This window comes from Simochromis diagramma, unplaced genomic scaffold (genome assembly GCF_900408965.1).
Source record: "Simochromis diagramma unplaced genomic scaffold, fSimDia1.1 OVJJ01000602.1, whole genome shotgun sequence".
NCBI classification, from domain to species: domain Eukaryota; kingdom Metazoa; phylum Chordata; class Actinopteri; order Cichliformes; family Cichlidae; genus Simochromis; species Simochromis diagramma.
In genome coordinates, this window is record NW_024387040.1 from 11128745 (window position 1) to 11152537 (window position 23793).

A 23793-nucleotide genomic window follows, 5' to 3' on the forward strand; every position below is an offset into this window, starting at 1 on the left:
TGGTATCTGCTGCTTTTTGTGAGGTGGTCTGCCACCCTACTGCTCATCTACATGTACACTCAGAACTAAAAGACCTGGTCACCCTGTTCTCTTCACAGATGAGAGCAGGGTCACACTGACCATATTTGACGGATGTTGAAGAGTCAGGTGAACGTTAATCATCTAACATGAACAGTTCAGTGATGGTCTGGGGAGGCCCATCCAAAGCTCGACCTGCGAACCACTTGTACTCAGAGTGCTCTTAGGTATTTGGGATGAAATCCTCAGACCCACAACTGCTGCTGGTGTGGAGGCAGTTGTTGCTGGCTAGAGTAGATTTATTGTGAGGTCTCAAGTAACCACTTATTTGAAATAAAGTGGACAAACCTGCTTTGTGAAAACTTTATTTCAGGCTGAGATTATCACATGCAAACACCACTCTATCCACAGGCAGAGAGGGTGAGAAAGCCTTAGTACATTTCAGTAGAAAGGTAAACTATTGCATTTTTTTTTCTTTAATTAAAACATAATAGCGCTGGAAAGATCAGTGCTAATGCAGATGCAATACTTTGTAAATATGGCATCATATTACACACAGATGCAATTAAAATATTGCATTTTTGTTTGGACTGTACAGCTATTGTATACAATTTATATGGAGCTCGCTGCTCTGCAAACAATTCACGATTACTATCATCCCAATGAAATTCTTCACACATTAAAATGAAACAACACAGAAAACAAAAATGCATAAACGACACAGACGGTGACAAACATTATGCATTAGATATCGGATATCAGATTGGAAGATTTCTGCTAATTCATGGCTCACTAAGTAGTACAATTAGTCTGAATTTGGTCCAGAAATGCAAGGGTTATGCTACAATAAGAGAATGTAAGAAATCATAATGCCTACAGTACAAAATACCTTGTAATGCTGAGGCACTTCTTCTATTTAGAAACTGAAGTACAAAACAATCTGAAGTGATATGTAGCAAAACCGTTGATGAAAACATCCTGAACCTGGTCTGACCTACACGCAAACGTTCACTTCAACAGAAATCTCACTTTTACAGCTGAAAGCTGGCCAGCAACGTCTTCATTGCAACTGTTGCTAAAAGCAATAAATATTAACTTAGAATTAAAAAGAATCTCACATTTCAGTACATTAATACATTTATTCCTCATTTCTACAGTAATTACAATATTTTACTATAGCAGCATTACTTGGGCAACTAATGAAAGGGAATTGGGGACATTTCTAGTAACATCAAATGAAACCTTAAGCTGAAAACGCCGATTTGTGTGCAATAATATCTCGGTTACGGAAATAATTGAGAAGCTACTCTACAGCTGGACTCAGACCATTTCTTACAGAGAAAAAAAAATCCAATACAGTAGATTCATCTTGAAACAGTTGGATAATCACAGACAGCAAGCCCATACTTTCATCTTCCTTTGTGACTCCACATCCATGCTGCAACGCGCCTGAGAGACTGCTTCCTCGCTCTCGTTAGTTTTAGGGGCTTTCTTTATAGTGCAAGAGCTAATTACTGGGCCGTGGGTCTAAGCAGGGGAAGAGTTACAGCCATTAGCAACCCATCCGTAATATTTTGGGGATTTGTTATTGTCGTGCCCACGGTGATTTAAGGTGTCACTGGGTTCAGTTGATTCGTCTTTTGGAGAAAAAGAAAAAAGAAAATAGAAAATAAATGAAATTAGTTAATATGAGAAATACCTGAAAAGTGTGGGACACTTTACGAAAGCAAAGACCTTTTTTTTTTTTTTTTAAACCTTAAAGTCAGACAATCTTTTAAGCACTTTATAGCAAAACCACTGTAGCCAAAGAAATGGAGTGAACCTCATATGAGTCAATACGATTTTAGTAAGATTAAAAAACAAACCAAAAAACTTCCACTCACTCATCTTTATTGTTAACGACCGAGGAAAAGTCTGTTAAGTGCAGGTTGTGAATTTTCACCTAATTTTGGACTGTGTGTGTTGTCCATATATTTCTTACCTTCTCCTCCTCTGCAAGTATAGGCGGATAAGCCACTGTACCACAAATGGCCATATAAGAGCAAAGGCCAAACTGGTTGGTGAAATGTCAAAAGGCCACCAGGACGGTTTCTAGGAGGACAAAAAAATATACATTGCTATTACAAATGAGACTTGTTAACTTCTAATAATGAACACATGGTTTAAATTAATTGAATCAGCTGGAAATTCAGTAGATTGTTTTCAAAAATTTAATGAAGACTGCAACTGTTTACCTGACTCCTATTATTCACTGGGGGAGATGCATAAGTAGGAGACAGAGCCACTGATCTTGCCTGCCAAAAGAAAGAGTCCATAATCTGTCATTATGGGTACATTTAAAAAGAAAGAACTTATATTTATTTTATTAGTGATTTATTAAGCAATTCATTTAACCTTTATGAGATTTAATTTAAGAAACTATTTTATTGAGCTAGTCTGTTTTTTTATATTTGTTTGCTGTCAAAGTGATTTCCCAGCTTTTGGGATAACTGAAGTATATCTTATCTTAAATTTCTAAAGCCACATAGAAATCTATATATTATAGATTTTTGATATTGGGGGGTTTTTTTGCACAAATTTTACTTCCTTTTTGTAAATGTTATTAAGCGGAGCAGTTAGCGGATTCCAACAAGCATTTAAGCTTTTAAATGAATGTCTTTTGCAAACTCCTTCTGGGTAAACAGTAAGCATCAACAGAAGCTGAAGGTTCTTTGTGTCCAAGGTCTGGACCGTGGCTAAAAAAAATATATATTTATTTGCTTTATACACACAGAACTCATCCTGTGCTACATCCTGAATATGATACAAACTTCTGTTTGTTTTGTTAGAGTCATCTCTCCCAGTAACTGTTATTTCAGCTGCTTTTCCACTTCGTCTACAAATCTGCAACATCTCTTTCTCAGAAACCATTTCTTGTGAGTTACTGGCCTTATCCACTTGCAAGTAGCCTTTAAGTCCTTATTATTCCATGTCCTTTTCCACTGGCACCAAAAGATGGTGACAGGTTAACCTGCAGTTTTGGATGAAAAGTGTCTGTCAGGCCGTGTTAACTTTTTAATATTAGAGTAAATCAAAATATGGGACATTATCTAAATGTGTGAGACAGGATGGAAATGAATGATATTCAGTCCCACCTGAAGCGGGATACCTGATCGTCCTAATGAATTCAATACAGCAAAATATGGCCAGGTGCATTTCATCTACCTCACATCAACGGCGAATTACAAATGACTGATTAACTGAACATGTCTGTTTTTGGACTGTGGGAGGAAGCAGCAATACAAAGAGGAAACCCGCGGAGGCACACGGAGATCCTGCAAACTCCACACAACAAGTGCTAACCACTGCACTGCTGTTTTATGTCAATAGTCTTATTAAGACAAAGTTCTTGGTTCTTGAAACAAAGACCAGTTCTTATATATTATTTATATTAAAAAATCCATGTAGTTTAGCATAATTCACCACTACGTGCATCATATTTGAATTCAGCTCTTCAAACTGTTGCCTTTCACTTGTTTTATTTATGACACTATGACCACCTGTGGTTCCCTTCTCTGTCCTAATGTCACTGTGTATAAAGTGTAACCACTGCTGTTTGAACTGCAGCCAATTTTGGACAGGAGACTCTTGCACAATCCCGGCTTCCTGTTAAAATGAAATACACATAAAAATAAACCTGTAGCATTATGATAAGAAAGCACCTACTGTTTAGAGAGGTTACTTAGGTAGCTTCAAGTTTTGTTTACCTTGTCTTCATTATTTCACAGTAAGTTATTATCCTGTCACTAGCCAGCTGTCCAGTCCTGTAGCTGATGCTACTTTATTTAATATATCACTGAAGATAATTAAATTTGCCTAAACATTATAAAATGAGTAGCACAATCAAATTCCATTGCCAGCTCATTTTACTCACCATAGATAGCTTAACATTGCTGTCAGCCTTGCAGCCTATAAACCGCAGAAAGCCACCACGAGTAGTTTAATCATTTGCTGTATAGTTCTAAGTTTACATATAGTGTAATTATGACAGGAAATTTTGATTTAGATTTAGTCATAGTTTTTTGACTAAAATGTCATAAGATTATGTGTGTGTGTGATTATTGTCGCTTAAATCTAAAGCTGATTTAGTTAAATAAAACAAAAAGTTGTAAAAGCTTGCCGTGTTTTTACACATTTGATGTCAGTTTTTTTCCTGACATCAAATGTGAAATGTGTCCATATGCCTAGTCGAGTCAAATATGCATGTCTGTCCTTACTGCACTAGATTAATTTTCAAAGAATTATTATTTTTAAATAAATTGTAAATAAATATAAATGATGAATAAAATAAAAATAAAATAATACTGACATTTTTAAAAAAGGCAAAAAAAAAAAAAAAAAAAAAAAAAAAAAAAAAAAAAAAAGAAGGCAAGCTTACTCTTTTTTTTTTTTTTTACACAACTTACTTAGCTCTGATTGGCTGTCACCTCGCCAGACTATTTTCATCTCATTGTTATGCGCTGACAAAAGTGTATGTGCACTTTATCATAGTTTTCTCTTTATGCATTAATTTTTATTTAGTTATTATTTTGTTTTCATCAGGAAAAAAAATAAATAAATAAATAAATAAAAGGTTGTTATTTTACTGATCAGCGATCAATGACATTGACACAGCTATGTTTATATTTTAAAAAATAGTGTTATATTTAACTTGCTTATAAAGACCAGAAAGTATTCACACAGAGTGGAAAGATGTAGATAACACTTGATGTTATCTATTTTTTTTTTCTTAGTTAAGCCTCAAAGAAGCCACATTGTATTTTTTGTTTCGAGTCACTTTCATTGGAATATCATCAGACCTGGCTTGCAGTTAGCGCCTCCAGTGTGTGCAGTCTCTCCAGGACGCTCTGCATGTCCTCCTGCAGTCTGGCCAGCGCCACGACGATCTGCTCATTCAGGTTCGCTCCAGGTGTTCCTGCGCCTCCCCACTGGCCCCCGTCTCCATCTCCAGCACTGTGCATGGGCATCTGAGATCCAGGGCGAAGGCCTGGAGACCTGGAGCCTAAAAATAGAACGGAATTTGAATAACTGACACATGCTCGGGTGTCAGCGCATACAATGGAAGGACAGTCTTTGTGACACTGAAAGGCCACTAAATGGAAAAACAAAAGCCACACAGAGCTGCCGGCTCCACAGAATCATGCTGTCATCCTTGTGATTGCATTTCATAACATTTAAATGTGAGTGTAAAACCCTGTGAATGCAGCCTTACCCCTTCCTCTTCTGACTGAAGAGCCACCAGGCACAGTCACATTCAGCCTCTGTGACATTGCTCCACCTGCCTCTCCATCTTCTCCTCCACATCTGACAACCTGCAATGGACCCTGTACATCCTCCTGAGTCTCCCGTCTCTCCTCTAGAGGCGGCTGGAGGTGGTTCTCTTCTTCATCCAAATCATCCAGAGAGCGGTTATGCTCCGAGTTCTTCAGAAAAACAACAAGATGAGTAAAAAACAGTTCAGTGGGCTAAACCCAGCTGATATTTCTGTGATGTTTAAGTTTTTACTTGCCTCTTCCTGTCCGAACTGGTCCACAGAGTCACAGTACACCTCGCTGTCTGAGTCGCTGGTCAGGTGACTGGGTGCAGACGCAGCTACACTTGGATCTAATGTCATTACAAAGAGGGCAAAAGGGCACACAAAACTCAAGACTTGTTCTCCATTATGATGACTAGTCTGCACTGTAATTACCAGAGTGACAAGGAGGAAGTTCACTGAATTAGGGGCTTTTTCCTCAGTTTCTACAGAACCATTAATTTTCTCCATTAAGCCTGTCCCAGGAGCAGCGGATGTGTTAAGTGTTGAGATTCAATGTGTGCTGCAGCTCTGGGAATGAAGCTTAGCAGATTATCTGATCACATGGTGCTCAGACAGCTTGAGTGTTGGTGAGTCCTCAATGACTGTTTTGGACCGCTGCAGGGATGTACTGTGGGCTGAAACAGAGCCCCATGTTGGAATATCGGTTTTCCTACCTGGATTGTGTCCGTTGAGCAGAGGCTCGCCAAGTGAACCCTCCTGGGACTTGTCGCTGTTCAGAGCAGCTCTGGAATGACTGCCATTGGTCAGATGGGTGGCCCCGTTAGCGACTTTACCGTTTGACAGCGGAGCTTTTTGTCTCCTAGCTAAAGTTTTCTTCTTTGGTTGTGATGGTCCAGATTTTTTGTCTGTGGAAAAAAATATAGAAGATAGAGGAAATCTGCATCTAACATGTAATAATGTCATTTCAGATATTCATACTCAAAAGGAGCAACTTTGTTACCTTTTCTGACCTCCCTTGTCACCATTTCTTCTTCTTCTTCTTCTTCCTCCTCCTCTTCATCCTCCTCATCGTCATCTTCCTCCTCCTCCTCCTCATCATCATCATCATCCTGCAGCGCATCTTCCTCTGACCTCACTTCCTTCTGTTTAAGCCTTGCAGGCCGTGTCTCCAGAGTGCCGTTCATTTCCATGTTTCTAACAATGCTCTTTGCAACACTTTTTGATGCCATTGAATTCATCATTGTGCCAAACCCTACAGACAACCACACACAAACAGAAAGAATTTTATAAGCTCACGAATACTTGCTTAAGATGTTAACATATTAAAATGAAATGGGTCCATTTCTGATTGTAAGGGGAACCTTAACTGTGGTAAGCTACAAGCAAGCTTTCTATGACTGCTAATAAGGACTCAAAGCATCTGAGCTACAACACCAGACAGGAAGTAAAGTATATCAACAGACCCGTGTGTTTACACAGTAATGTACTTGCCTTCCAGTTGCCTAGCAAACTGAGTCAAACGGGCTGAGCGTATAACAAGAGGCAAAAAAAGAGGTTAAACTCCACATCACAAAGTAAAACGTGTGGGCAATCCACCTGGCGAGGAAACACCAACCTGTGCTCAGGTCTGATATCTGCGCGATCTTTTTCTTTTCGTCCACCAGCTCGTAGAACGGGCCGAGGACCTTTAACAGCTCCTCCACCTCGTCAGTCATGGGCATCCCCTCTAGGATCTGAAAACCAAATCCAGAGCGAGCACAATGAGAATATTATCCCACAGTCACAAACAACCAGGAAGTGCTTTAAATTCAAAGTACCGGTATTGCGGCATAAATTATTTGGTGTAACAGGGTTATTCCTGATTCAGATGACTGTAAAGGCAATGTATCTGTGTTACTCTTCACATGGCTTGTGTCATTTGATTACACACAAGGACATGAAACACGGACAGGTTAAAAAGGTGCTTCAAGAGGTGGGAGATGGACGGCAAACGTACCAGTTTCATTTCATCAACATAGGATGCCATTGCTTCTTCTTTGGACATTTCTCCAAGAGAATTCCAGGCATCCCTATCACAATAAATACATAAATAAAATAAATAAAAGCAAGTGAAAGAAGAAAACATGCACTGTTATATAATTTAATAAGGTGGAACACACAGAAGAGAATGTCATGTGTTAGCAAAAGTGTGTTTGAAGGCCTTTGTGCCAGTTCCAATTTTCAGCTGAGTCAATATGGAAAGACTATTTGAGGACACAAACTAATTTACTAACTTTGGATCACAGTCTGACAGACACTTAAACATTCATTAGAAACTGTACCTACCCATGAAACGTGTTCATTTAGCCTTTATTTAACCACGAAAATATCATGTTTAAGATTAAAAATAACTTTTTCAAGGGTGTCCTGGGCAGAACAGGCAGCGGTGCAATCAGCAGCTGCGTAGAAACCAGGCCAAAAACAGGGCAGGAGAGTTCAAGCAACTGCCTCAAAGTCCTTTAAAATTCATTTATGAGACCAGATGCTTAACAGGTACAAACAAATTGACCTTTTTGGTATTAATCAAGTTATCTGAATCTAAACATTTAAATGACTACAGAAGGAATAAGTCTTGAGACCAAAAACAGTAACATCCCGCACTTCTTTTGACCAACCTAGTAGATCAAAAACTGCCTTGCAAATAAGAATATAGCTATATCTGAGTCTACAGAAGGACAAAGCAGATCATGGTGAGCAAGGGCTTCAAGGTTTGTGATCAAACTCAATGCTTAATGACAGACAGTATCCAGCATGTGTAAGGACTGAGAAAACACACAGGTACAAGCCCCTCCTTGAGAGAAACTGTCCAGCTTTGTGGGTAAGAGGTAACTGATATATTTTAATGAGTCCAGAGATCACCTGACACAGCCTGAGCTTAACAGAGTGAGATTTTCATTTCTGAATATCACAAGCTGTCTTGATGTGATCGTCAGAGAATAATAAAATATGATAAAACATTACAGCAACAGGGTTTGTGTCTGGGGGACTATTCTTAAAAGTACACTGATCCACATAGATTTAAAACAAGGAGTGTGGGGAAGTGCATGCATCTTCCTGTTACACCATTAGTGCAGGAGAAATAGAGTAGAATAGACTTTATTACACACATCGAGGGAAAATTGTCTTTGGTTCACCAAGCCATAAACAAATCAAACAAATCATAGCAACACAGCATCTCATTATTTAGTATACTGATTGCTCTTGGCACAAATTATTCCTTTTATACCCTGAAATCACATTTTTTTTCCCCCATAGAATTGAGTTCTGAAGGAATCCTAAGCGCACAACCACCACCGCCCCCTAACTTACCATTTTGCCTTTCCAACTACATCCCAGAAGCTAGGTCGGGGTATGCTGCATGGTCCCACAGTGGCCTGTTTATAGTAGCTGTAGAACTTGAGCATCATGTCATTGGAGGGCTGAAAGGGACCTGAGGAAAAGAAAACTCTCATCACATAAAAAAGCCTTACCCTCCACGTGCAGAGTTGTGGCTGATTTCTATTTCTTTCAAATCTGTGATGGCTTGGGGACAAAGTGGATTATTTAAATCGCACAAGCTGCTGCACCGCACCTGCCCGGGGGTGGCTGAGCTGGTTGAACTGGCCTGTGTGTGTATATATGTGTGTGAGAGAGAAAGAGAGCTTCGAGTGAGGTGTTCACTCACCATTCGGGGGTAAACTCTTGATCACCTTCACGGCGGCATCAAACCTCATCTGGGTCAGGCGCCCTTCATCTTCCACGCGGACGCTCTCCACCTCCATCGTGTCACTCGCAGACAGCACAACAACAACAACAACACCTGCAAGCAGTACACAAACTCACGACAACTGCAAAAACAAAAACAAAACGTTAAAAGCGTTTGTTTATAGCATTTATGCTAGCTCTGAGCAGCAGTTTGGTTTGTTTTCGTCTGCAAACGAGCAGACTTTTGCGACGCTAATGCGACCAGCTATACTTGAAAGTTAACTGTCTACAATATGTTACGACCACCAGTAGGAGGAGGCTGAGCCAGTTGGATATCTAGGACACAACGTTTAACGTGTGGCACAGCTTTAGCGACACTGTCGTTTCCGCTAAACGGTATCTACGCTGACACACTTTCGAGAAAAAAACCGCTTAAAACCGTCGTTACTTACCGTTAAAATCACGGGCCTATCTGTTTGTCAGAAGGCGACTTGTCATTAGCCCTTGACCAGACGCCATGAACAGCACACACTGTGGGAATTGTAGTCTTATTGTTGTATATCGACGGCGCCTACAAACTCCACAATCCTCTGCGTCCACATGAAGAAAACAAACTGTGAAAATATGGTTTGGATATAAAAACAACATATTAAAGTCAAACGAGTGAGAAAGCTGATGAGAAGTGAAATATATAATGTTACTTCGCTCTTATGGCTGAAAACACAAACTCATGTCGCGACAGTTCGACACGCAAAACTACATATCCCAACATGCTCTAGACAGATCCATGTTTTTTCTTTCCCCCTCCCTCTTCGTTGGAAAACTGATAGGTCGACAGCAGAAAAAAGCTAGAGCTCTCACTTTGTCCTTAGATCCTTTATCTTATCTGTCTGAAACACACCTTTTTCCCTAAAGCTGCGACACTGAACGCGATCCTACAATAACTGCATGCAATATTCTTCTACCTAATTCCGCGTCCACACCTCGCGACATACATTCTGATGTAAAGTGGACTTACATTACATATACACATTACATATACATTCCCTGCTAATATATATTCCCACATCTGTATAGGTATGTATCTTTCTGTATTCGTGGTTCAGTATGAACTCAGGGCTAGAGGTATGCTTAAAACATATATAAAATAAATATTTTCTTCAAATCAAATCAAAATTCTTTATATTTTGCTTTCAAGTAGCCAGATGTTCTTGTATTATTATTTTTAAGTGCTCTTGAGCAAAAGTTCCCCAGGCTTTCTGAATTCTTTCTAAGTTTTTCTTTGGGTATGGGCTGCTGAGGATTTTCTTCCCCTGTTCCTGTTATCCCCTTATAAAACTGACCTGTGCATCATTTAAGCATAAGGAAAGAAGCCCAACTCAAGAGAGGACCCACTGTTGTATCTATGCATAACTTTTTGTGCACTTTATGTTCAATATATGTATTTTTGTTGTGCCTGAAATTTTTGTTGTGCCTGAAATGAACAAATAAATGAACGAATGAAATGAAAATGAATGAATAACAGACAAACCTGTAAAGAACCAATTTTTAAATTTAAATAGTGTCTTTAGGCACTTGTTTTACTTTTAGTCTCATCTAAAAAAAAATCCCAAAGATAACACAGTTTGACAGGCATAAATAGAATTTTTGAACCAAAAACCTGAAAACTCAGCACAGTGTGCAGTGCACCCTTAAAAATTGAGGAAACTGGACAAGTGGAGGACAAAAGAAGAGGTGCTAGGCCTAAAAAGCAATCAACAGCAGATAAACAGTGTCTGGAAGTCTTGTCCTTAAAAAAAAAGAAAGAAGATAAAACCCCGAAAGAGACTGGACTCATCAAAAAGACATTCAAAAGAAGACAATCAAGCGTATTATAATTGTACAAACTGGTTCTGTCTTTCATGCTATATTTCGCATGTATGTTTGCTCATGTTTCAATAACATGTTTGACATTTTCCAGGAAAAATATCTAGAAATGAAGGCTGGGTCAAAATTTTGCTCAGTACTGTCACAACAATGAATTTAAAATGTCTAAAAGTGTTCTATTAATTTTTAAAATGTAGCATTTTCTCTGTTGTCATAAAAATGTTGCCATTTAGAATATTGTAGAATATACTGCAATAAGATAACGTTTTATTCTTTTCTTTCTATTTCCTTCAAAAAATAAAACAATAACTCACCTAAAATTACTTTCTTTATTCCAAAATTACCATTTTCATCCAAAGTGAATTAAAATTTCTAAGTAAAACTGGTCAAATACATATATTCACTGTAAATTATCAATTTGGCTTTTTTTTTTCTACAAATGTTTTCCTAATATATCTCAAATACTCTCAATACACTTGTTTCTCCTGTTCCTTGTGCTGAATTAAAATGAAATGAAATCGAGAGTAAAATGTTCGTACACAATATTGCGGATGTAGTGATCCTCCTCATTAGTACACACGATCTTCGCTTTGACGTTACGCCAAAGCGAGGGCAAGCAGGAATCCCACAATAGCAGGCAAAGGTTTTTTTTGTTTTTTTTTTGAGGCAGAGCTGGGCTGGTGGCTGTTTCAATCAAAGGAAAGGCAGAGAGGGAAGGGAGGCTCTGCGGAGAGATGTTAAGATGGCAGAGCTACAAATGTTGTTAGAGGAAGAGATTCCGGCCGGTAAAAGAGCGCTCGTGGAGAGTTACCAAAACCTGACGAGAGTAGCAGACTACTGCGAGAACAATTATGTCCAGGTAAGTGAGTGAGCCACAGGGTTGTTGTATCTGTGGTCCGCCTTTTGTCGCGGAAAGCTCCGGACTGAATGGTTGTTGGGGCAGGAAACGTGGATAAAGAAGTGGACTGGCTCGTCAAATGATCACTAAAAGCTCGGAGCTGTGATAACACTTTACCCACGGGGCTTTTACGGCCGTGGGACGTTTTAAAGAGCCCCCGTCTGCCCCGCACCATTGATCACATTCATTCCGTTTACACAGAGGGTGTGTCTACTTTTTCTTTTTTAAACAAAAAAATTAGTAGTACACTGGCTCGCTTCTAAACTGCCTCCACTGTCACTGCTGATAAGGAAGGCCCGTGTGTTTTTCTTTAAGACAGGCCATTGATTATGTTACACCCTATCCTAAAAAATAGTTTTATTCCGAGGACAAAGTTACACCAGTTTCGTTGCTTTAGTAGTGAGTTGGGTTTACGTGCGTTAAAGTGAAAGCCACAGTATAACTACAAGTCCACATGAACGTAGCAGTCCTTTACATTCCTTAAGGTCAATAAACTCACCATTTAATACCACAAAAACAGTTTAAGCCCCCCACTGGGATACTTCAGGGACGTTAAAGTGATGCTATACTGTCTACATTATGGACTTGCCAGCACTTAGTGCAAATGCTCTGATGTTTATTGTTGCTGCATTACTTCTAAACTGTTAAATGTACTGTAAAATCATAGAATGTGCAGAAAGCAGCTTGTTCAGGATAATATAGTTGGCTTGGAGCTGGGTTGTGAAGCAGAGAAGACTATAAAGTCCTTGTTAGTTGGTCAATAAAGGTTGGCAGTATTGATTTTTTTTGAAATCCCTCATCCAGATTATTCATGCTTTAATTTCTGCTAGGTTTCTTTTTCATAACAAGGCAGCTAATTTACTGTAACCTAATACGGGGAGTATTACTGTGTCTGCGTGCTGTTTTTCTAGAATAAATGTGGGCCAGGATGTGATGTGACGTGATTACCATGCTGCAACTTCATTACAAAGTCTAATAACCACCAATGGCTTTGCTTTTTTTAGGGCACTAACAAATGTGGTGAGCCGCTGCTAAAAAAGACAGAGCACCAATGTGACAGGCAAACATTTGCAGTGAAAAGAGAGCCCACTTTTTTTTTTTTTTTTTTCTCAGCAGGAAGACAACCCACCCATATCAGCTAAAGAGGGTGTGTCCTCTCCAGCTGTACTCCCCAAGGACTCCCTGTAATTTTGTTTTCTTCCTTGTCCTCGCAAGATTAGGCAACTTTGCCCTGCAGCAGGGTGCCTGCGCAAATGCTGCAGGGCAAAGCTTTGACCACTTTGTCTCATTTTTGAGGCCGTCAAGCAGCTTTTCTTGCCACTTTTGCCATAAAGTTGAGAGTTTTCGTTTTCTTTCTGTTTCCTGTGAAAAGCAGTGCTGTGGAACTAAACGTGGGAATTTCCTTGTTATGGGATTTTCTGTGCTACAGCCAGTTGTAGAACGAGAGGTCTCAATGTGATTTCCCACAGTGAAGCAATACTGACAAACTTTAAAATTAAAATAGTCACTTAAATCATAGTTTGTCTGCTGTAAGTTCATTTTTATCAGCGTGCCTCGTTTTAAACGCTCGCACTCAGATCTTGTGGTCGAGATGGGTTTGCTTTTTTGTGTTGAGCTCTGAAGTTATTTAAGCTGGTGCGACACAGATAAATTTGTATCTGTATGTAGAAAAAGAAACTCGACGATCAGCTGATTCTCATATAAGCAAGCGTTTGGCAACTGTGGGGAGGAAGAACTCCCTTTTAACAGGAAGCCTTAGGCTCATGAAGAGCGCACAACTGGTAGAGGGGTTAGGAGAAACTATTTAAAACTTTTTAATCATAACAATATTGATTACTAATTTCCAGTTTTTGCCCCTTCCTTCCCTCCTTCCTTCCTTCCTTCCTTTATTTATTTATTCTTTTCCGTCATTTTTGCTGCCTTAAATGAATTGCTCAGTTTATTTGTGCTTTGTCCAAAGTGACTTGCAGTTAGTGCATTTGGGGACTAGAACCAGGCAGATTTCATCAGATTTCATCACATTAAAACTAGTAAAATAGGCTTTTCTTCTTCTGCTTTCTCAAAAATTACTTGTAGATTGAGCTTGATAACGCATGCTTTTTTTTTTTTTTTTGCCGTGTAGATCTTTAGAAGATGCTCCCGAAATGGTGTCATAGGACTCAACCCCCTCCAAACTAATGAGCTGAAAACTCGCAAGAACATCTCAGCGGCTGCCTTCTGATGTCTTTATGTGTGCGTGGCTGTACATAAAAGGTGCAGCAGGAGTGGATGATGCTGACGGGCCGCAGCTCAGTATTTGATGTAAATTTAGTTCAGACTTTAACTAAACTGTACAAAAAGTTCTGCGGCGTGCGTCTGATCCTGCCTCTGTATTTTAGTCGAGCACCTTGTTTGAAGCGCTGACGTCAAAAAAAAAAAAAAAAAGAGGGATTTTTAAGCTTTTCAGCACACGTCGCCAGCTCTCTGTGAAGCGAGTGCACTTTTCATAAGCCCTTTCTGTCTGCTGCAGACACTCTCTCCTGCTCTCTGTGTCTGATAGAAACGCACACACTCGAAAACACGCACATATCAACATGCCTCAGCTTGAATCGGCCCGTCCTTTCTGCACTCCTCCTTCACATTTCCATCCCTGCTTCTTTCTCTCTGTGCTTGTGTCATCGGGACTTTGGGGTTATGCGGACTATAGTGCAGCTCAGCGGGCTGAAGCAGATGGTGAGAGCTCTGTTTAACCAAGGACAGATCTCTGCCCCACTTTTCCAACTTGATAGTGACTTTTGCTGGTCTGAGAGCGCGTTTCGAGCTGTGCGTGCGTGGCATATGACACACTGACGGGTCAGAGTTATGCTTCCTGTTTGCCCTGCTGACTCTGAAGACCGACTCCCTGGAAATGCCTTTTCTGTGTGTCAGGAAGTGCCTCTAAAAACAAGACAAGATTCGCATTAACATACCTCAGTTCAGTTTATTCTGATTGATCTTTTGATTAGAAAGATTGGAATATTTAGCTGTTTTCAAAACCCTTTTTCATTCATGCAAATCAGAGCCATGTTTGTGTAACCTCTGCGACAAGGACGCGTCTACCGTATGCAAAGTGGGCCACCTGGCCATGTTGGCTAGAGGACGCACTGAGAGGGTTGTCAGCACAGTAATGACACAATTCAGGCTTTAATAGTCATGCTTAGGCTATATTTGTTATCTATAGAGCTCAGGAAACAACATCATAAAAATGAATTAGTCAGCTGAGTTATTTTTCAAGCAAAAGCCAAACATGCTCTGATTTCATCTTTTCAGATAAATGTATTTAGGAATTTGTAATAAAGGTTATTAAAAAGAAGCTAAAAAATAAAAGTATGTTTCAAAGAAAATAAAAACAGCTGGACTGATGAAAAAGACTAAAACTAGCTGAAACAATTTTTTACTTGAACAAGAATTATTATTATTTTTACTTTTTGACTGTGTGTTTAAATTTGCCAAACCAACAAGGATCAGGAAGCTAAGATTCCTCTACAGCATGAGGAGATATATTTGTATTGTAATGTCTATTTTCCACTGACAAACACCACCCACATCATGGTGATTTAAAACCAAAACTAAACGGAAATGACCAAAACCCACTTTGGAAACTAACCGAATGGAAATTAAACTGAAATTAGAGCTAATAACTATAATTGATCGGTTTCTTATGTGTATATCATGGTTAACAGGATCTTGGGGAGCACTACTGCATATACATTTAATGCTATTTGTGGCCCTAAAGGCAGCTGCCTACTGTCTGGATAATTCTGCTGAAAGCTAAAAATGTAAAACTAAAGCTTATCTAAACTTAATAAATATTTAATCTTTAAACTAATAGTGACAAAGTGGTTAAAACCAATAAAGGTTTTCAAGCAAACATGAGTACCACCCAGATTGTGGTAAAAACATTAACAGCAGCTTATCCTTGTTCCTTTTTTCTTGGTCTTTGGGCAGGTATCCATCAAATGTCTTAAGAGTTCGTCCAACGAAAGTTCAGAGTTTTTTGTTGTTGTTTTTTTTTTTTTCAGCATAAAATATTGTGCCCGTCAGTTTTTTTACTTAAGGATAAAATCCATTTTTGTTTGTCAAATGTTCAAAAAGTGCAGTAAAACCGACAGATTTCTGTTAAGTAAGGTAACACAGACTCTGTGTTAACTGTATGTGAACAAGTCATGCTTATGTGCATAGTCACTGTTTAAAGGCCTTCTTTAAGCCAGATCTCAGCTGTCATAGGGCAAAAGGAGTGGTACACCAGATCAGATGGTCAGTCCTGCCGATCATATTTAACTCTCTCATCATTTAATCTCTACATTTATAGTCAATAAATCTTTAAAATTTTCAGCGGTCATTGTGCACGATCATTGTCCAGTCATTTCCAAACAAGGAAAGGCGTTTGTGGCACTTAATGTATTTTGAATGGATGCTTTTCTGACACTCCTGAAGCCACCATACAGGGCCATTGTGTATTGTATGTGTGGTCGGCAAGGTCAGTCTCTCAATTGCCCCTCGGGGATAAATAAAGTCTTCTGAATCTGAATGTTTCCACTATCTGAATACCAGCAATGCACACGCCTTTACTACGCTGATAATTGGGAATTCCTTAGAAAGGTCTTGCCTGCAACTTGGTCCAAATTCCTGATGAAATCACAGCGATGTGTGGCAGCGCTGTATAGTGAGATGTGTACAACGGAAAAAAGAAAAAAGGGGAAATGGAAGTGTTATGTAGAAAACCAGGAGGTCATAAGTCAGAGTAAATTCTGTCTTGCAAGAAAGTGGTTTTTTTTTTTTTTTTTTTTTTTTGTTTGTGCTGAGGCAGCACGATGCCCACTTTTTCTTTAAAAAAAGGAAGTGCGGGCTGCTCCTGAATGAGTTGTTTTAAAATATGAGCTTGTGATCGATGCAGGCAGCATCACATGAAAGAAGCGAGGCCTGGCCATCGATCAGTAGTTTGACAATCCCGGTCATATAACCTTGGTGTACCTGTCCTGTGCTGCTTTTCCCAGGAGAATTCGTGAAAGTTTTTCTCTTGGAAGAGGGCCAGTCTTGCCTAAAGGTGATAAATATAGGTTTGTGGGTTTTTTTTTTAACATAGCTTTGCCTCTCTGGGTTACTTTGAGTCCTCATTTCCTGTCCTTTCTCTCTGCCTCTCCCTCTCTCCTGCTCTCTGTGGAGTGGCCTGGTTTTTCTTGCAGCACGGAGAGGCCTAGCGGCTCTGAGCCTACCAGCCAGACCCATTCATCCTTTTGACCACCTGTCACTCCTCCCCCTCAGCTGATGGGGTTGGTTTGATCCAGACTGTTGAACTGATCTGTTACAGTGTGGGAGTTTTGGACAGTCGGATTCATTCTGATGGTACTGTTTCGGCTTACAGTTGGATTCATAAGGAGTAAAGCCTTTCCCAACTTTTAGTGTTTCTTTTATTTTGCTTGTTTATCAGTTAAGCACTTTGTGCTTTCTGCCAGATGAAGCAATTACCAAGTCTCTCAATAAAGGTTAATGAGTTTCCTTCATGTGCAAACTTCCCCTTTGTGTCTCTTCCCTGACACACTGAAGGAATTTCTAATAGCGTGCTGGCAGATTTTCAAGGTCAGGTAGACCTTATGGCCTTTCAGTCAGCCTCCATCTGCCCCTTTGAGGGAGGAGAAGGAATTATGAATTCACTTATCGTGCTGCAGTGTTATTTTTTTTTTTTTAATTTTTAATTTTAGAGAGCCGAGACCTTGTAAAAGGAGGGACTGAAGTTGTTTCATGTGCAGGTTTTCTTTATTCCTCACACGTTCCAGAGTCACTTTCACCATCCTGTCTCGGCAGGTAGGTCGTTCTTAGTTTAATCATCTCAAGGAGTGGATATAATAATGTATACGGAAAATTGTTAATTCAACACTTAGCACCTTCTTAAACATTTAGGCTTTATAAAACAAAGTAAAGCTTCAACAGTTCTGTGATAAACTGACTTATTAATTGGCACAGATTTAACCAGAGAGCATAAACATGTCTTTATATGAGTATGGAGAATCTGTAGGCAAGGGACAAGATTTGTGGTTCTGGTATCTTTCTGGTTTCTGTTTGTAGTCCGTTTGTAGTTCTGTTGACCGATCGTGTTTGGTTGCATACAGGTGTACAGTCATTCTATCAATTTATCTTTTTATTATCTCTTTAAAAAATGTCTTCATTTGTAAACCAATGGGAATAACAGATGGAACAGGACATCTTGGCTTGGGCAACTTTTGAAAACCCCAAGAAATTAGCTGTTCCTCTGAGAGGCTAAAATAGGAGATCAGTTGATGGGCTCCCAGACTGATACTTGATCATTTCTGAAGTCAGTTTTTAAAGGACAAATACCCCAAAGTTAGTGGTAGCAGCCTCTCCAATATAAATATCTGATGGGTTTTCTTAGAGGTGTATGGTAGCGAATTGAACGCCCTATGAAGTTTGGATTTTCTCATTCATAACTGGTAAATTGGGAATGTGGCAACCAGATACCATCGAAAAGTTTTAGCCAAGCAACTGAAGCAACTACCAACCACAGGGAAGAATACTGTCGATTGACATATGAGGGGGTGGTAAATACATTGGCAGTAACCAGCACCCAGAGCGGTAAATGTCAACTAGGGAACAAAGTGACCAGCAAATTGTTTCCAATGTAACCTTAGAACAAGGAAGTCAAACAGAAAACCTAGTCAGTTCAAGAAAATCTCACATTTGTCAGCTGTGGTTTTAGTTCAGAGTGAAGTCCTTTCATGGTTGCGTCAGATACCTGCTGCACCGAAAGTAGCTTTATTTCCATCATACGTAAAGCAACAGACTGTAATTGCCTTGAAATGCATGTTACTAGACTGGTAAGAAGCAGAAAGCAAGGTATTGTCTTAAGCTGGCTGCAAAGTAAAGCTCAACCACAGTTCAGCCATATCAGCTGATCTACTTAGCAAATATGATGGATGCGTGGGGAAGTCCCAGTACAGGCGGACACCACCAAAGATAAATCACAGCAGAAGCAAACTGGAAACGACAGTCTTCCTTTAACTTTAGTGGTACTGACATAGTTACATTTGGTCTCAGATTGCTATCACAGTTTTGCCTTCCGTTTGAGCTGTAATATATCGCTGCACGATGGCAGAGGGAACTAATTGATCAGGTAATAGCTTTGGTAACACGTGGTCAGATCTTAAACGTGTCTCTCGTTCATGGGCTCCACCTTCCGCACATCAATACAACGGCTCACTAGCTCTCGGCTGCCTCACTTATCTTGCCCCGTCCAGTCTGCAGTAATCAGCGGTCGATACATCACTGGGCAGCAAAGTGCCATGTGAGCTCTACAACCTTCCAGCTGGATTTAGGCTCATTCTTTCAGCTCAGCACAGTACTGCTTTGGGAAGAGGATTGATCCCTGCTAAGGTTTTCTTCCTTTAGACAAAGTTGCAGGAGTTGTCAAGCCTAATATCTAGGATTAGTTTTTCCTCATGTTCAGTCTGAAGATTATAGATAAGGAAAAAAAAAGCTCTGTACTTCTGTCCCATTGTGTTTGTTTTTGGCTTCTGCGAGCTCATCCCCCACACTTGTGGTTCATGGCGAAACCCCTCAGCAGCTCTTGAGGATGTATGACATGTTGCGGAATTCCAAACATTCCTGAAAGTGTGTGGGATTTAATTTTTTGTGTGTGTGTGCTGAGCACACTTGTGAACAAGTGAGAGCGCATTAACCCAGATGGGTTTGTCAGCTGTGTAAATCAAAAGAAGCAGAAATGTTTATGCAAGTTCTAGCATTTGCTGCAACACCAACAAATGTATCCCACCACTGAACCCTTTGTGGGGGTTTTTTTTGTTTTTTTTGTCATGTTCCTAATTTCTGGATGATTCAGTGAAACAGACATTTGGTCTCAGTTCCTTGAGTCCTCTTTTAGTCGTGTTAGATCATCAGGAGGAATACTCATTTTGTCCATTTCCTACTTCTGCTACTGCTTTTGGGCGGAACGGAAGCAGGAACCCGTCTGACCCCGAGGAGTTTTTCCTTTTTACGGCACTTAATGCAGCCAGCAGAGCCTGACATGGAGGCGTCTTGTTTAAGAAAAAAAAACAGAAACTCGATTGCGCTTCAGTGGCCGTTATCTTGCCAGACTGGATGGGTGAGATGAAGAGTGTCTATCCTTCCAAGAGCTTCAAAAAACCCTGCAGAAAACAGGAAAGCCTTTCTTGTGACTGCCACTCCTTTATCTTTTTGTGAGTTTTTTCAGCTTGAGTACGTGCAGCATTCAATTATTTTGGGTTTTTGAAGAATTGTCACTCTGATTGTGTGTTTGTGTTTTATGCTGTCAGGGTGGTGGTTGATTATCTCGCTTGCCCCAGCTCCCAGCTACATATTTATTGTGCGTAGTCAGCCCGCGCATTCCTCTCTACTCCCCTTATAAACCCAGCTCAGGTGCTGACAGCCTGTCTGCTGCTGCCTGGATATTCCATAGTCTCTTTCACTCAGTCATTACTCAGCTCAGAAATATGAGATAAAGTGCCCCAGGAGCGCTAAAGCTCTCTCAGAGCCCACCTCATTCTCTGCATCTCCCTGCCGTGGAAGAGTGTACTCAGCTTGCCGGTGCTGTTGTTTTGAGCTGATTGTGCACACCCTTTGTTCCTTGTCTGCTAAAGCGCTGTTTGTTCTCATTTTTTAGGATCTACTACATCTCTCCCATTGTCTTTTTTTTTTTTTGAAGAAATGTGCAGATTGCTGGGTAATTGGACAACAAATCTGGTTGGGTTTGAGGATTTGATGCGTGAACCAGCAAAGGGACTAGGGATGCCAGGGATGTAACTAGAGCAGGAGGATCTAAGATTGCCGCCAGTGGCGATGCAATCAAGTGTTGCATCTGTCCTCCCGGCACCCACCGCTGACCTCATATCACGGCTCTGGCAGCTAATGCAGAGTGAATCATTCTGTTCAGAAAAAGAAGAATAGAGGGCAAAGAGGGATCTGTTATTTAACTATTTGGGAAATATATAGTGAAATAGCTGAAAAGCGGGCTGTGCAGCTCACTGAGAGTGTCAGTTTTTGATTAATGTGCAGGTAAAACATTTACCTTCGTGTAAACCAGGAAAGATCAGCCTGGCCTTTTTGCTTCGTCACGTCAGCTTTCTTGACGCACGAGTCGTTGTAGCGTCTGCGTCTCAAAGGAGAGGAAACAGCAGCGAAGGGCAGCCTGTGGTGCACTAATTTTAAGTCCTGGCCTTGCACCTTCAATTTCAAAGTGATACAGACTGGTTAATTTGTGCTGTCATCAGCTTACATGTTCTGTACTTAACACCGCGGGAAACTTTGAGTCAGCAGGACGGGCGATCGTGCATGTTTTGGAGCGTTTTGCACTGCAGCCGTTCGAGAACGCAGGCCAAACAGCATCACGTTGTTTTCTTTTCTTTGGATTTAAGCTTTGGCAACCTTGAATGAATTTGTATGTCTGACAGAAATGGAGACAGTAGAGTTTACACATCACACTTGAGCGTTTGTGATCCGAAACATCAATGGGCCTGGTTGTCTGTGCTGTTCACAGCTGCAGTGCATTAACAAAAACAACATAATCATGCAGTTTTTTTTAGTTATAACAGCATTGCAAACAACATATTTGCATTTGCAGTCTGTATATCTATAATGAATGGATCTTGCACAACGTCTCTTCGGGGCCGTGTTTATTTATTTTAAACTAACTTGTGGCGTGATATGTAGGCCAGCAGTTCTGCACAGCTAAGCACGAGCTGTTCACTAATCTGTTTATACAGCAAAAATCTGCATCCTCTTGCAATTTGGAAATTGCTATCATGGATGTAAAGGCTGGTTTGTTTGTTTGTTTGTTTGTTTTTTTGTTTGTTTGTTTGTTTGCGGTTGTTGTTTCATCTGTTTCCCTCCAGCTGTTAATCCACGCACCACATTGCATATTGCGGCGTCAGTGGTAGGTGTCTGCGTGCACGCATGAACGAGTGTGTGATTTCAACAGATGGCCTTTTGCACTGAACCCTCTGGAGGAATCTTTCCTGCTTCCTGAGGCTGTTATCGCCCAACACATCTGCCGCTTTGATTCCCGCTAAAAGAAACACCGGCCGTGGAAAAGCCGGCGCTGCAGCTCTCCTGGTCAGGAGCTTTTAGCCAGCCACATGGACAGTTTGTGTATTAGTTGCGTCGATTGTTTGTTTTCTTTTGCACTGTCACCTCTCTTGTCTTCATATGGTCAAATTTTTTTCCCCCCCCCTGTTTTGCCCCCTTAATGCTACCATTAGCTATCATCACCTCACCCACTGCTGCCACCACCTGTCTTCTATTACAGCACCCTGTTATCAAAGCCCAGCGTTTACCCTCCAGGCAGTGCTCTTTGGACTTGGTGACTGAGAGCAGTGTAGGGAAGAGCCCACAGAGATCAAACACAACAGCTCATCAGCTTGGAGCTATGCCCGTCTGAAGGGAGGTGGCTGAACAACATGTCGTTAAATTGTTACTGAATACATTGCTGCATACATGTAAATGTTTAGCTTCATATACGTCGAGTGGGCCAGTTATAGGCCACACAGACATGCTTGATTATACCAAAAATATGATACTAGGTGTTTTTCGACATGATGATATATAAAAATGTACTTTAATTGTGTAGCACCTTTTTAAAAAAGTGATTGGGTAGATAAAAAGAAGAGTATTCATGTTGTAAATTCACATGGAGAGCCAAACAGAATAATTGGAAAGCTTTTTAAAAGGGTGCAAACAAAAAAACATAAAAAGGAAAAACTAGATTAATAGAAACAAGAGAAGACAGAAGGGGACAATAAAACTGCACGTAAGATAACGTTGCAAAGTTTCCTACTTAAACTAGATGTGAAATAGCAGAGGTGTGGCTGTTATCTGATCTTGAATTACAAGTGAACTGTTGCTATCAACGCTGTGCTTTATTATTGATAATACGAATGAATTATTGTGTTGAATCTGTCAGGTTCAGCTCTGTGAAGCAGTCTCTGAGTTTAGAAAAGCGGATATTTTGCTCTTGAATGGTGGCTTCAGGATCCGTTACAGTGTGGTATCTCAGAACTGAGAGTTGGGGGAGAAAATGGTCTTTGCAGTGTTTTTGGCCTGAAGCCAGCACAAACCTGACTTGTAGATGAGGTTAAAAGGTGGCTGTTATGTCAATTTTAATAGTAACTGACATTTTTATTTCTGTGCACAGGCCCAGGACAAGAGGAAAGCTCTGGAGGAAACCAAAGCCTACACCACCCAGTCCCTGGCTAGCGTGGCCTACCAGATTAATGCCTTAGCCAACAATGTGCTGCAGCTGCTGGACATCCAGGCCTCGCAGCTGCGGCGCATGGAGTCCTCCATCAACCACATCTCTCAGGTCAGAAATACACACAGAAACTCCTGGCCACAGACCAAGCAGCTGTGAAGATCGCTGCCCCACGCTTTCCACTTCTCCTCTCACTTTCACACAGACTCGGTTATTTTAAGTCACAGCATGAAACAGTAGCATCCATGGTTCCCTTTATTGGTTTATCAGTCTTACTCACGTCCTGACTGGTGGTCTGTTTGTTTTTATTTTATGTCAGCGTGGTTGAGAAGCATAAAAATGATGAAACAGTTCCCCCAACAGCCATCGACATCCTCAAAACACAGGGTTAGATTTGTCATAGCTGGTTGTAATCCATTCATCCACAGCATATTACTTTTGTTTTTTAAATAAATAAGCGAAAATAACAGCATTTGAAAGCTTGATTCTGTCGCCTATTTAAAGAAAAACTTTTCTGTCAGTCACAAACTGTCAGAAGTCTATTTAATGCTGTTTACTTTATTTGTTTTTTTAGATTTTAGCTTGTGTAGAAACAGGCATGTTGCAAGAAACAAAGCCACACATCACGCTGTTTATTGCCCAAGCAAAATGAATCCTGTCCTAGATGTGCTTTTTAAAGTACGCAAAACTTTGCATCACATACTTTACAGCTGAAATGTAAAAGTTTGAAAACAAATG

The 23793-nt window shown here is 40.3% G+C and overlaps 2 protein-coding genes across 13 annotated transcripts in view; one reads left to right on the forward strand and one right to left on the reverse strand.

Annotated features, from left to right (window-relative positions):
* Positions 1 to 367: 367 nt before the first annotated feature.
* acbd5a (acyl-CoA binding domain containing 5a) lies at positions 368 to 9600 on the reverse strand. 3 transcript variants are annotated; one of them, XM_040043937.1, is made up of 13 exons: positions 9490 to 9591; positions 9018 to 9180; positions 8663 to 8783; positions 7311 to 7383; positions 6930 to 7047; positions 6315 to 6566; positions 6028 to 6219; positions 5567 to 5661; positions 5270 to 5480; positions 4857 to 5059; positions 2253 to 2312; positions 2000 to 2109; positions 368 to 1655 (listed from the first exon to the last, which is right to left on the reverse strand). In XM_040043937.1, exons 2-13 carry the CDS (start codon positions 9112 to 9114, stop codon positions 1643 to 1645), a joined length of 1545 nt encoding a protein of 514 aa, XP_039899871.1. In that variant the 5' UTR covers positions 9115 to 9180; positions 9490 to 9591; the 3' UTR covers positions 368 to 1642. The 3 variants fall into 3 exon arrangements, with proteins under 3 accessions (XP_039899871.1, XP_039899872.1, XP_039899870.1); XM_040043938.1 differs by having other exon boundaries at positions 9018 to 9153; positions 9488 to 9585; XM_040043936.1 differs by having other exon boundaries at positions 9018 to 9600.
* A 1930-nt stretch (positions 9601 to 11530) lies between these two features.
* The window catches only part of abi1a (abl-interactor 1a), a 53700-nt gene continuing 41437 nt past the window's right edge, over positions 11531 to 23793 (forward strand). For 2 of the 10 annotated variants that reach the window (XM_040044023.1, XM_040044020.1), the window contains exons 1-2: positions 11539 to 11762; positions 22999 to 23166. In XM_040044023.1, the coding sequence (XP_039899957.1) occupies positions 11646 to 11762; positions 22999 to 23166 (285 nt within the window). In that variant the 5' untranslated portion in view covers positions 11539 to 11645. Of the gene's footprint in view, positions 11763 to 22998; positions 23167 to 23793 lie in introns of all 10 variants that reach the window. The other 8 variants (XM_040044024.1, XM_040044022.1, XM_040044016.1 and 5 more) reach the window with 7 other exon arrangements.

What these genes read in the sequence shown, in the direction of transcription:
- acbd5a (XM_040043936.1), bottom strand. Translation starts at nt 9,114, where the DNA reads ATGGAGGTGGAGAGCGTCCGCGTGGAAGATGAAGGGCGCCTGACCCAG. An exon ending in GACAAGGGAGGTCAGAAAAG is followed by an intron (nt 6,220 to 6,314) that starts GTAACAAAGTTG and finishes TTTTTTCCACAG; the next exon opens with ACAAAAAATCTGGACCATCA. An exon ending in GCTCAACGGACACAATCCAG is followed by an intron (nt 5,662 to 6,027) that starts GTAGGAAAACCG and finishes TAATGACATTAG; the next exon opens with ATCCAAGTGTAGCTGCGTCT.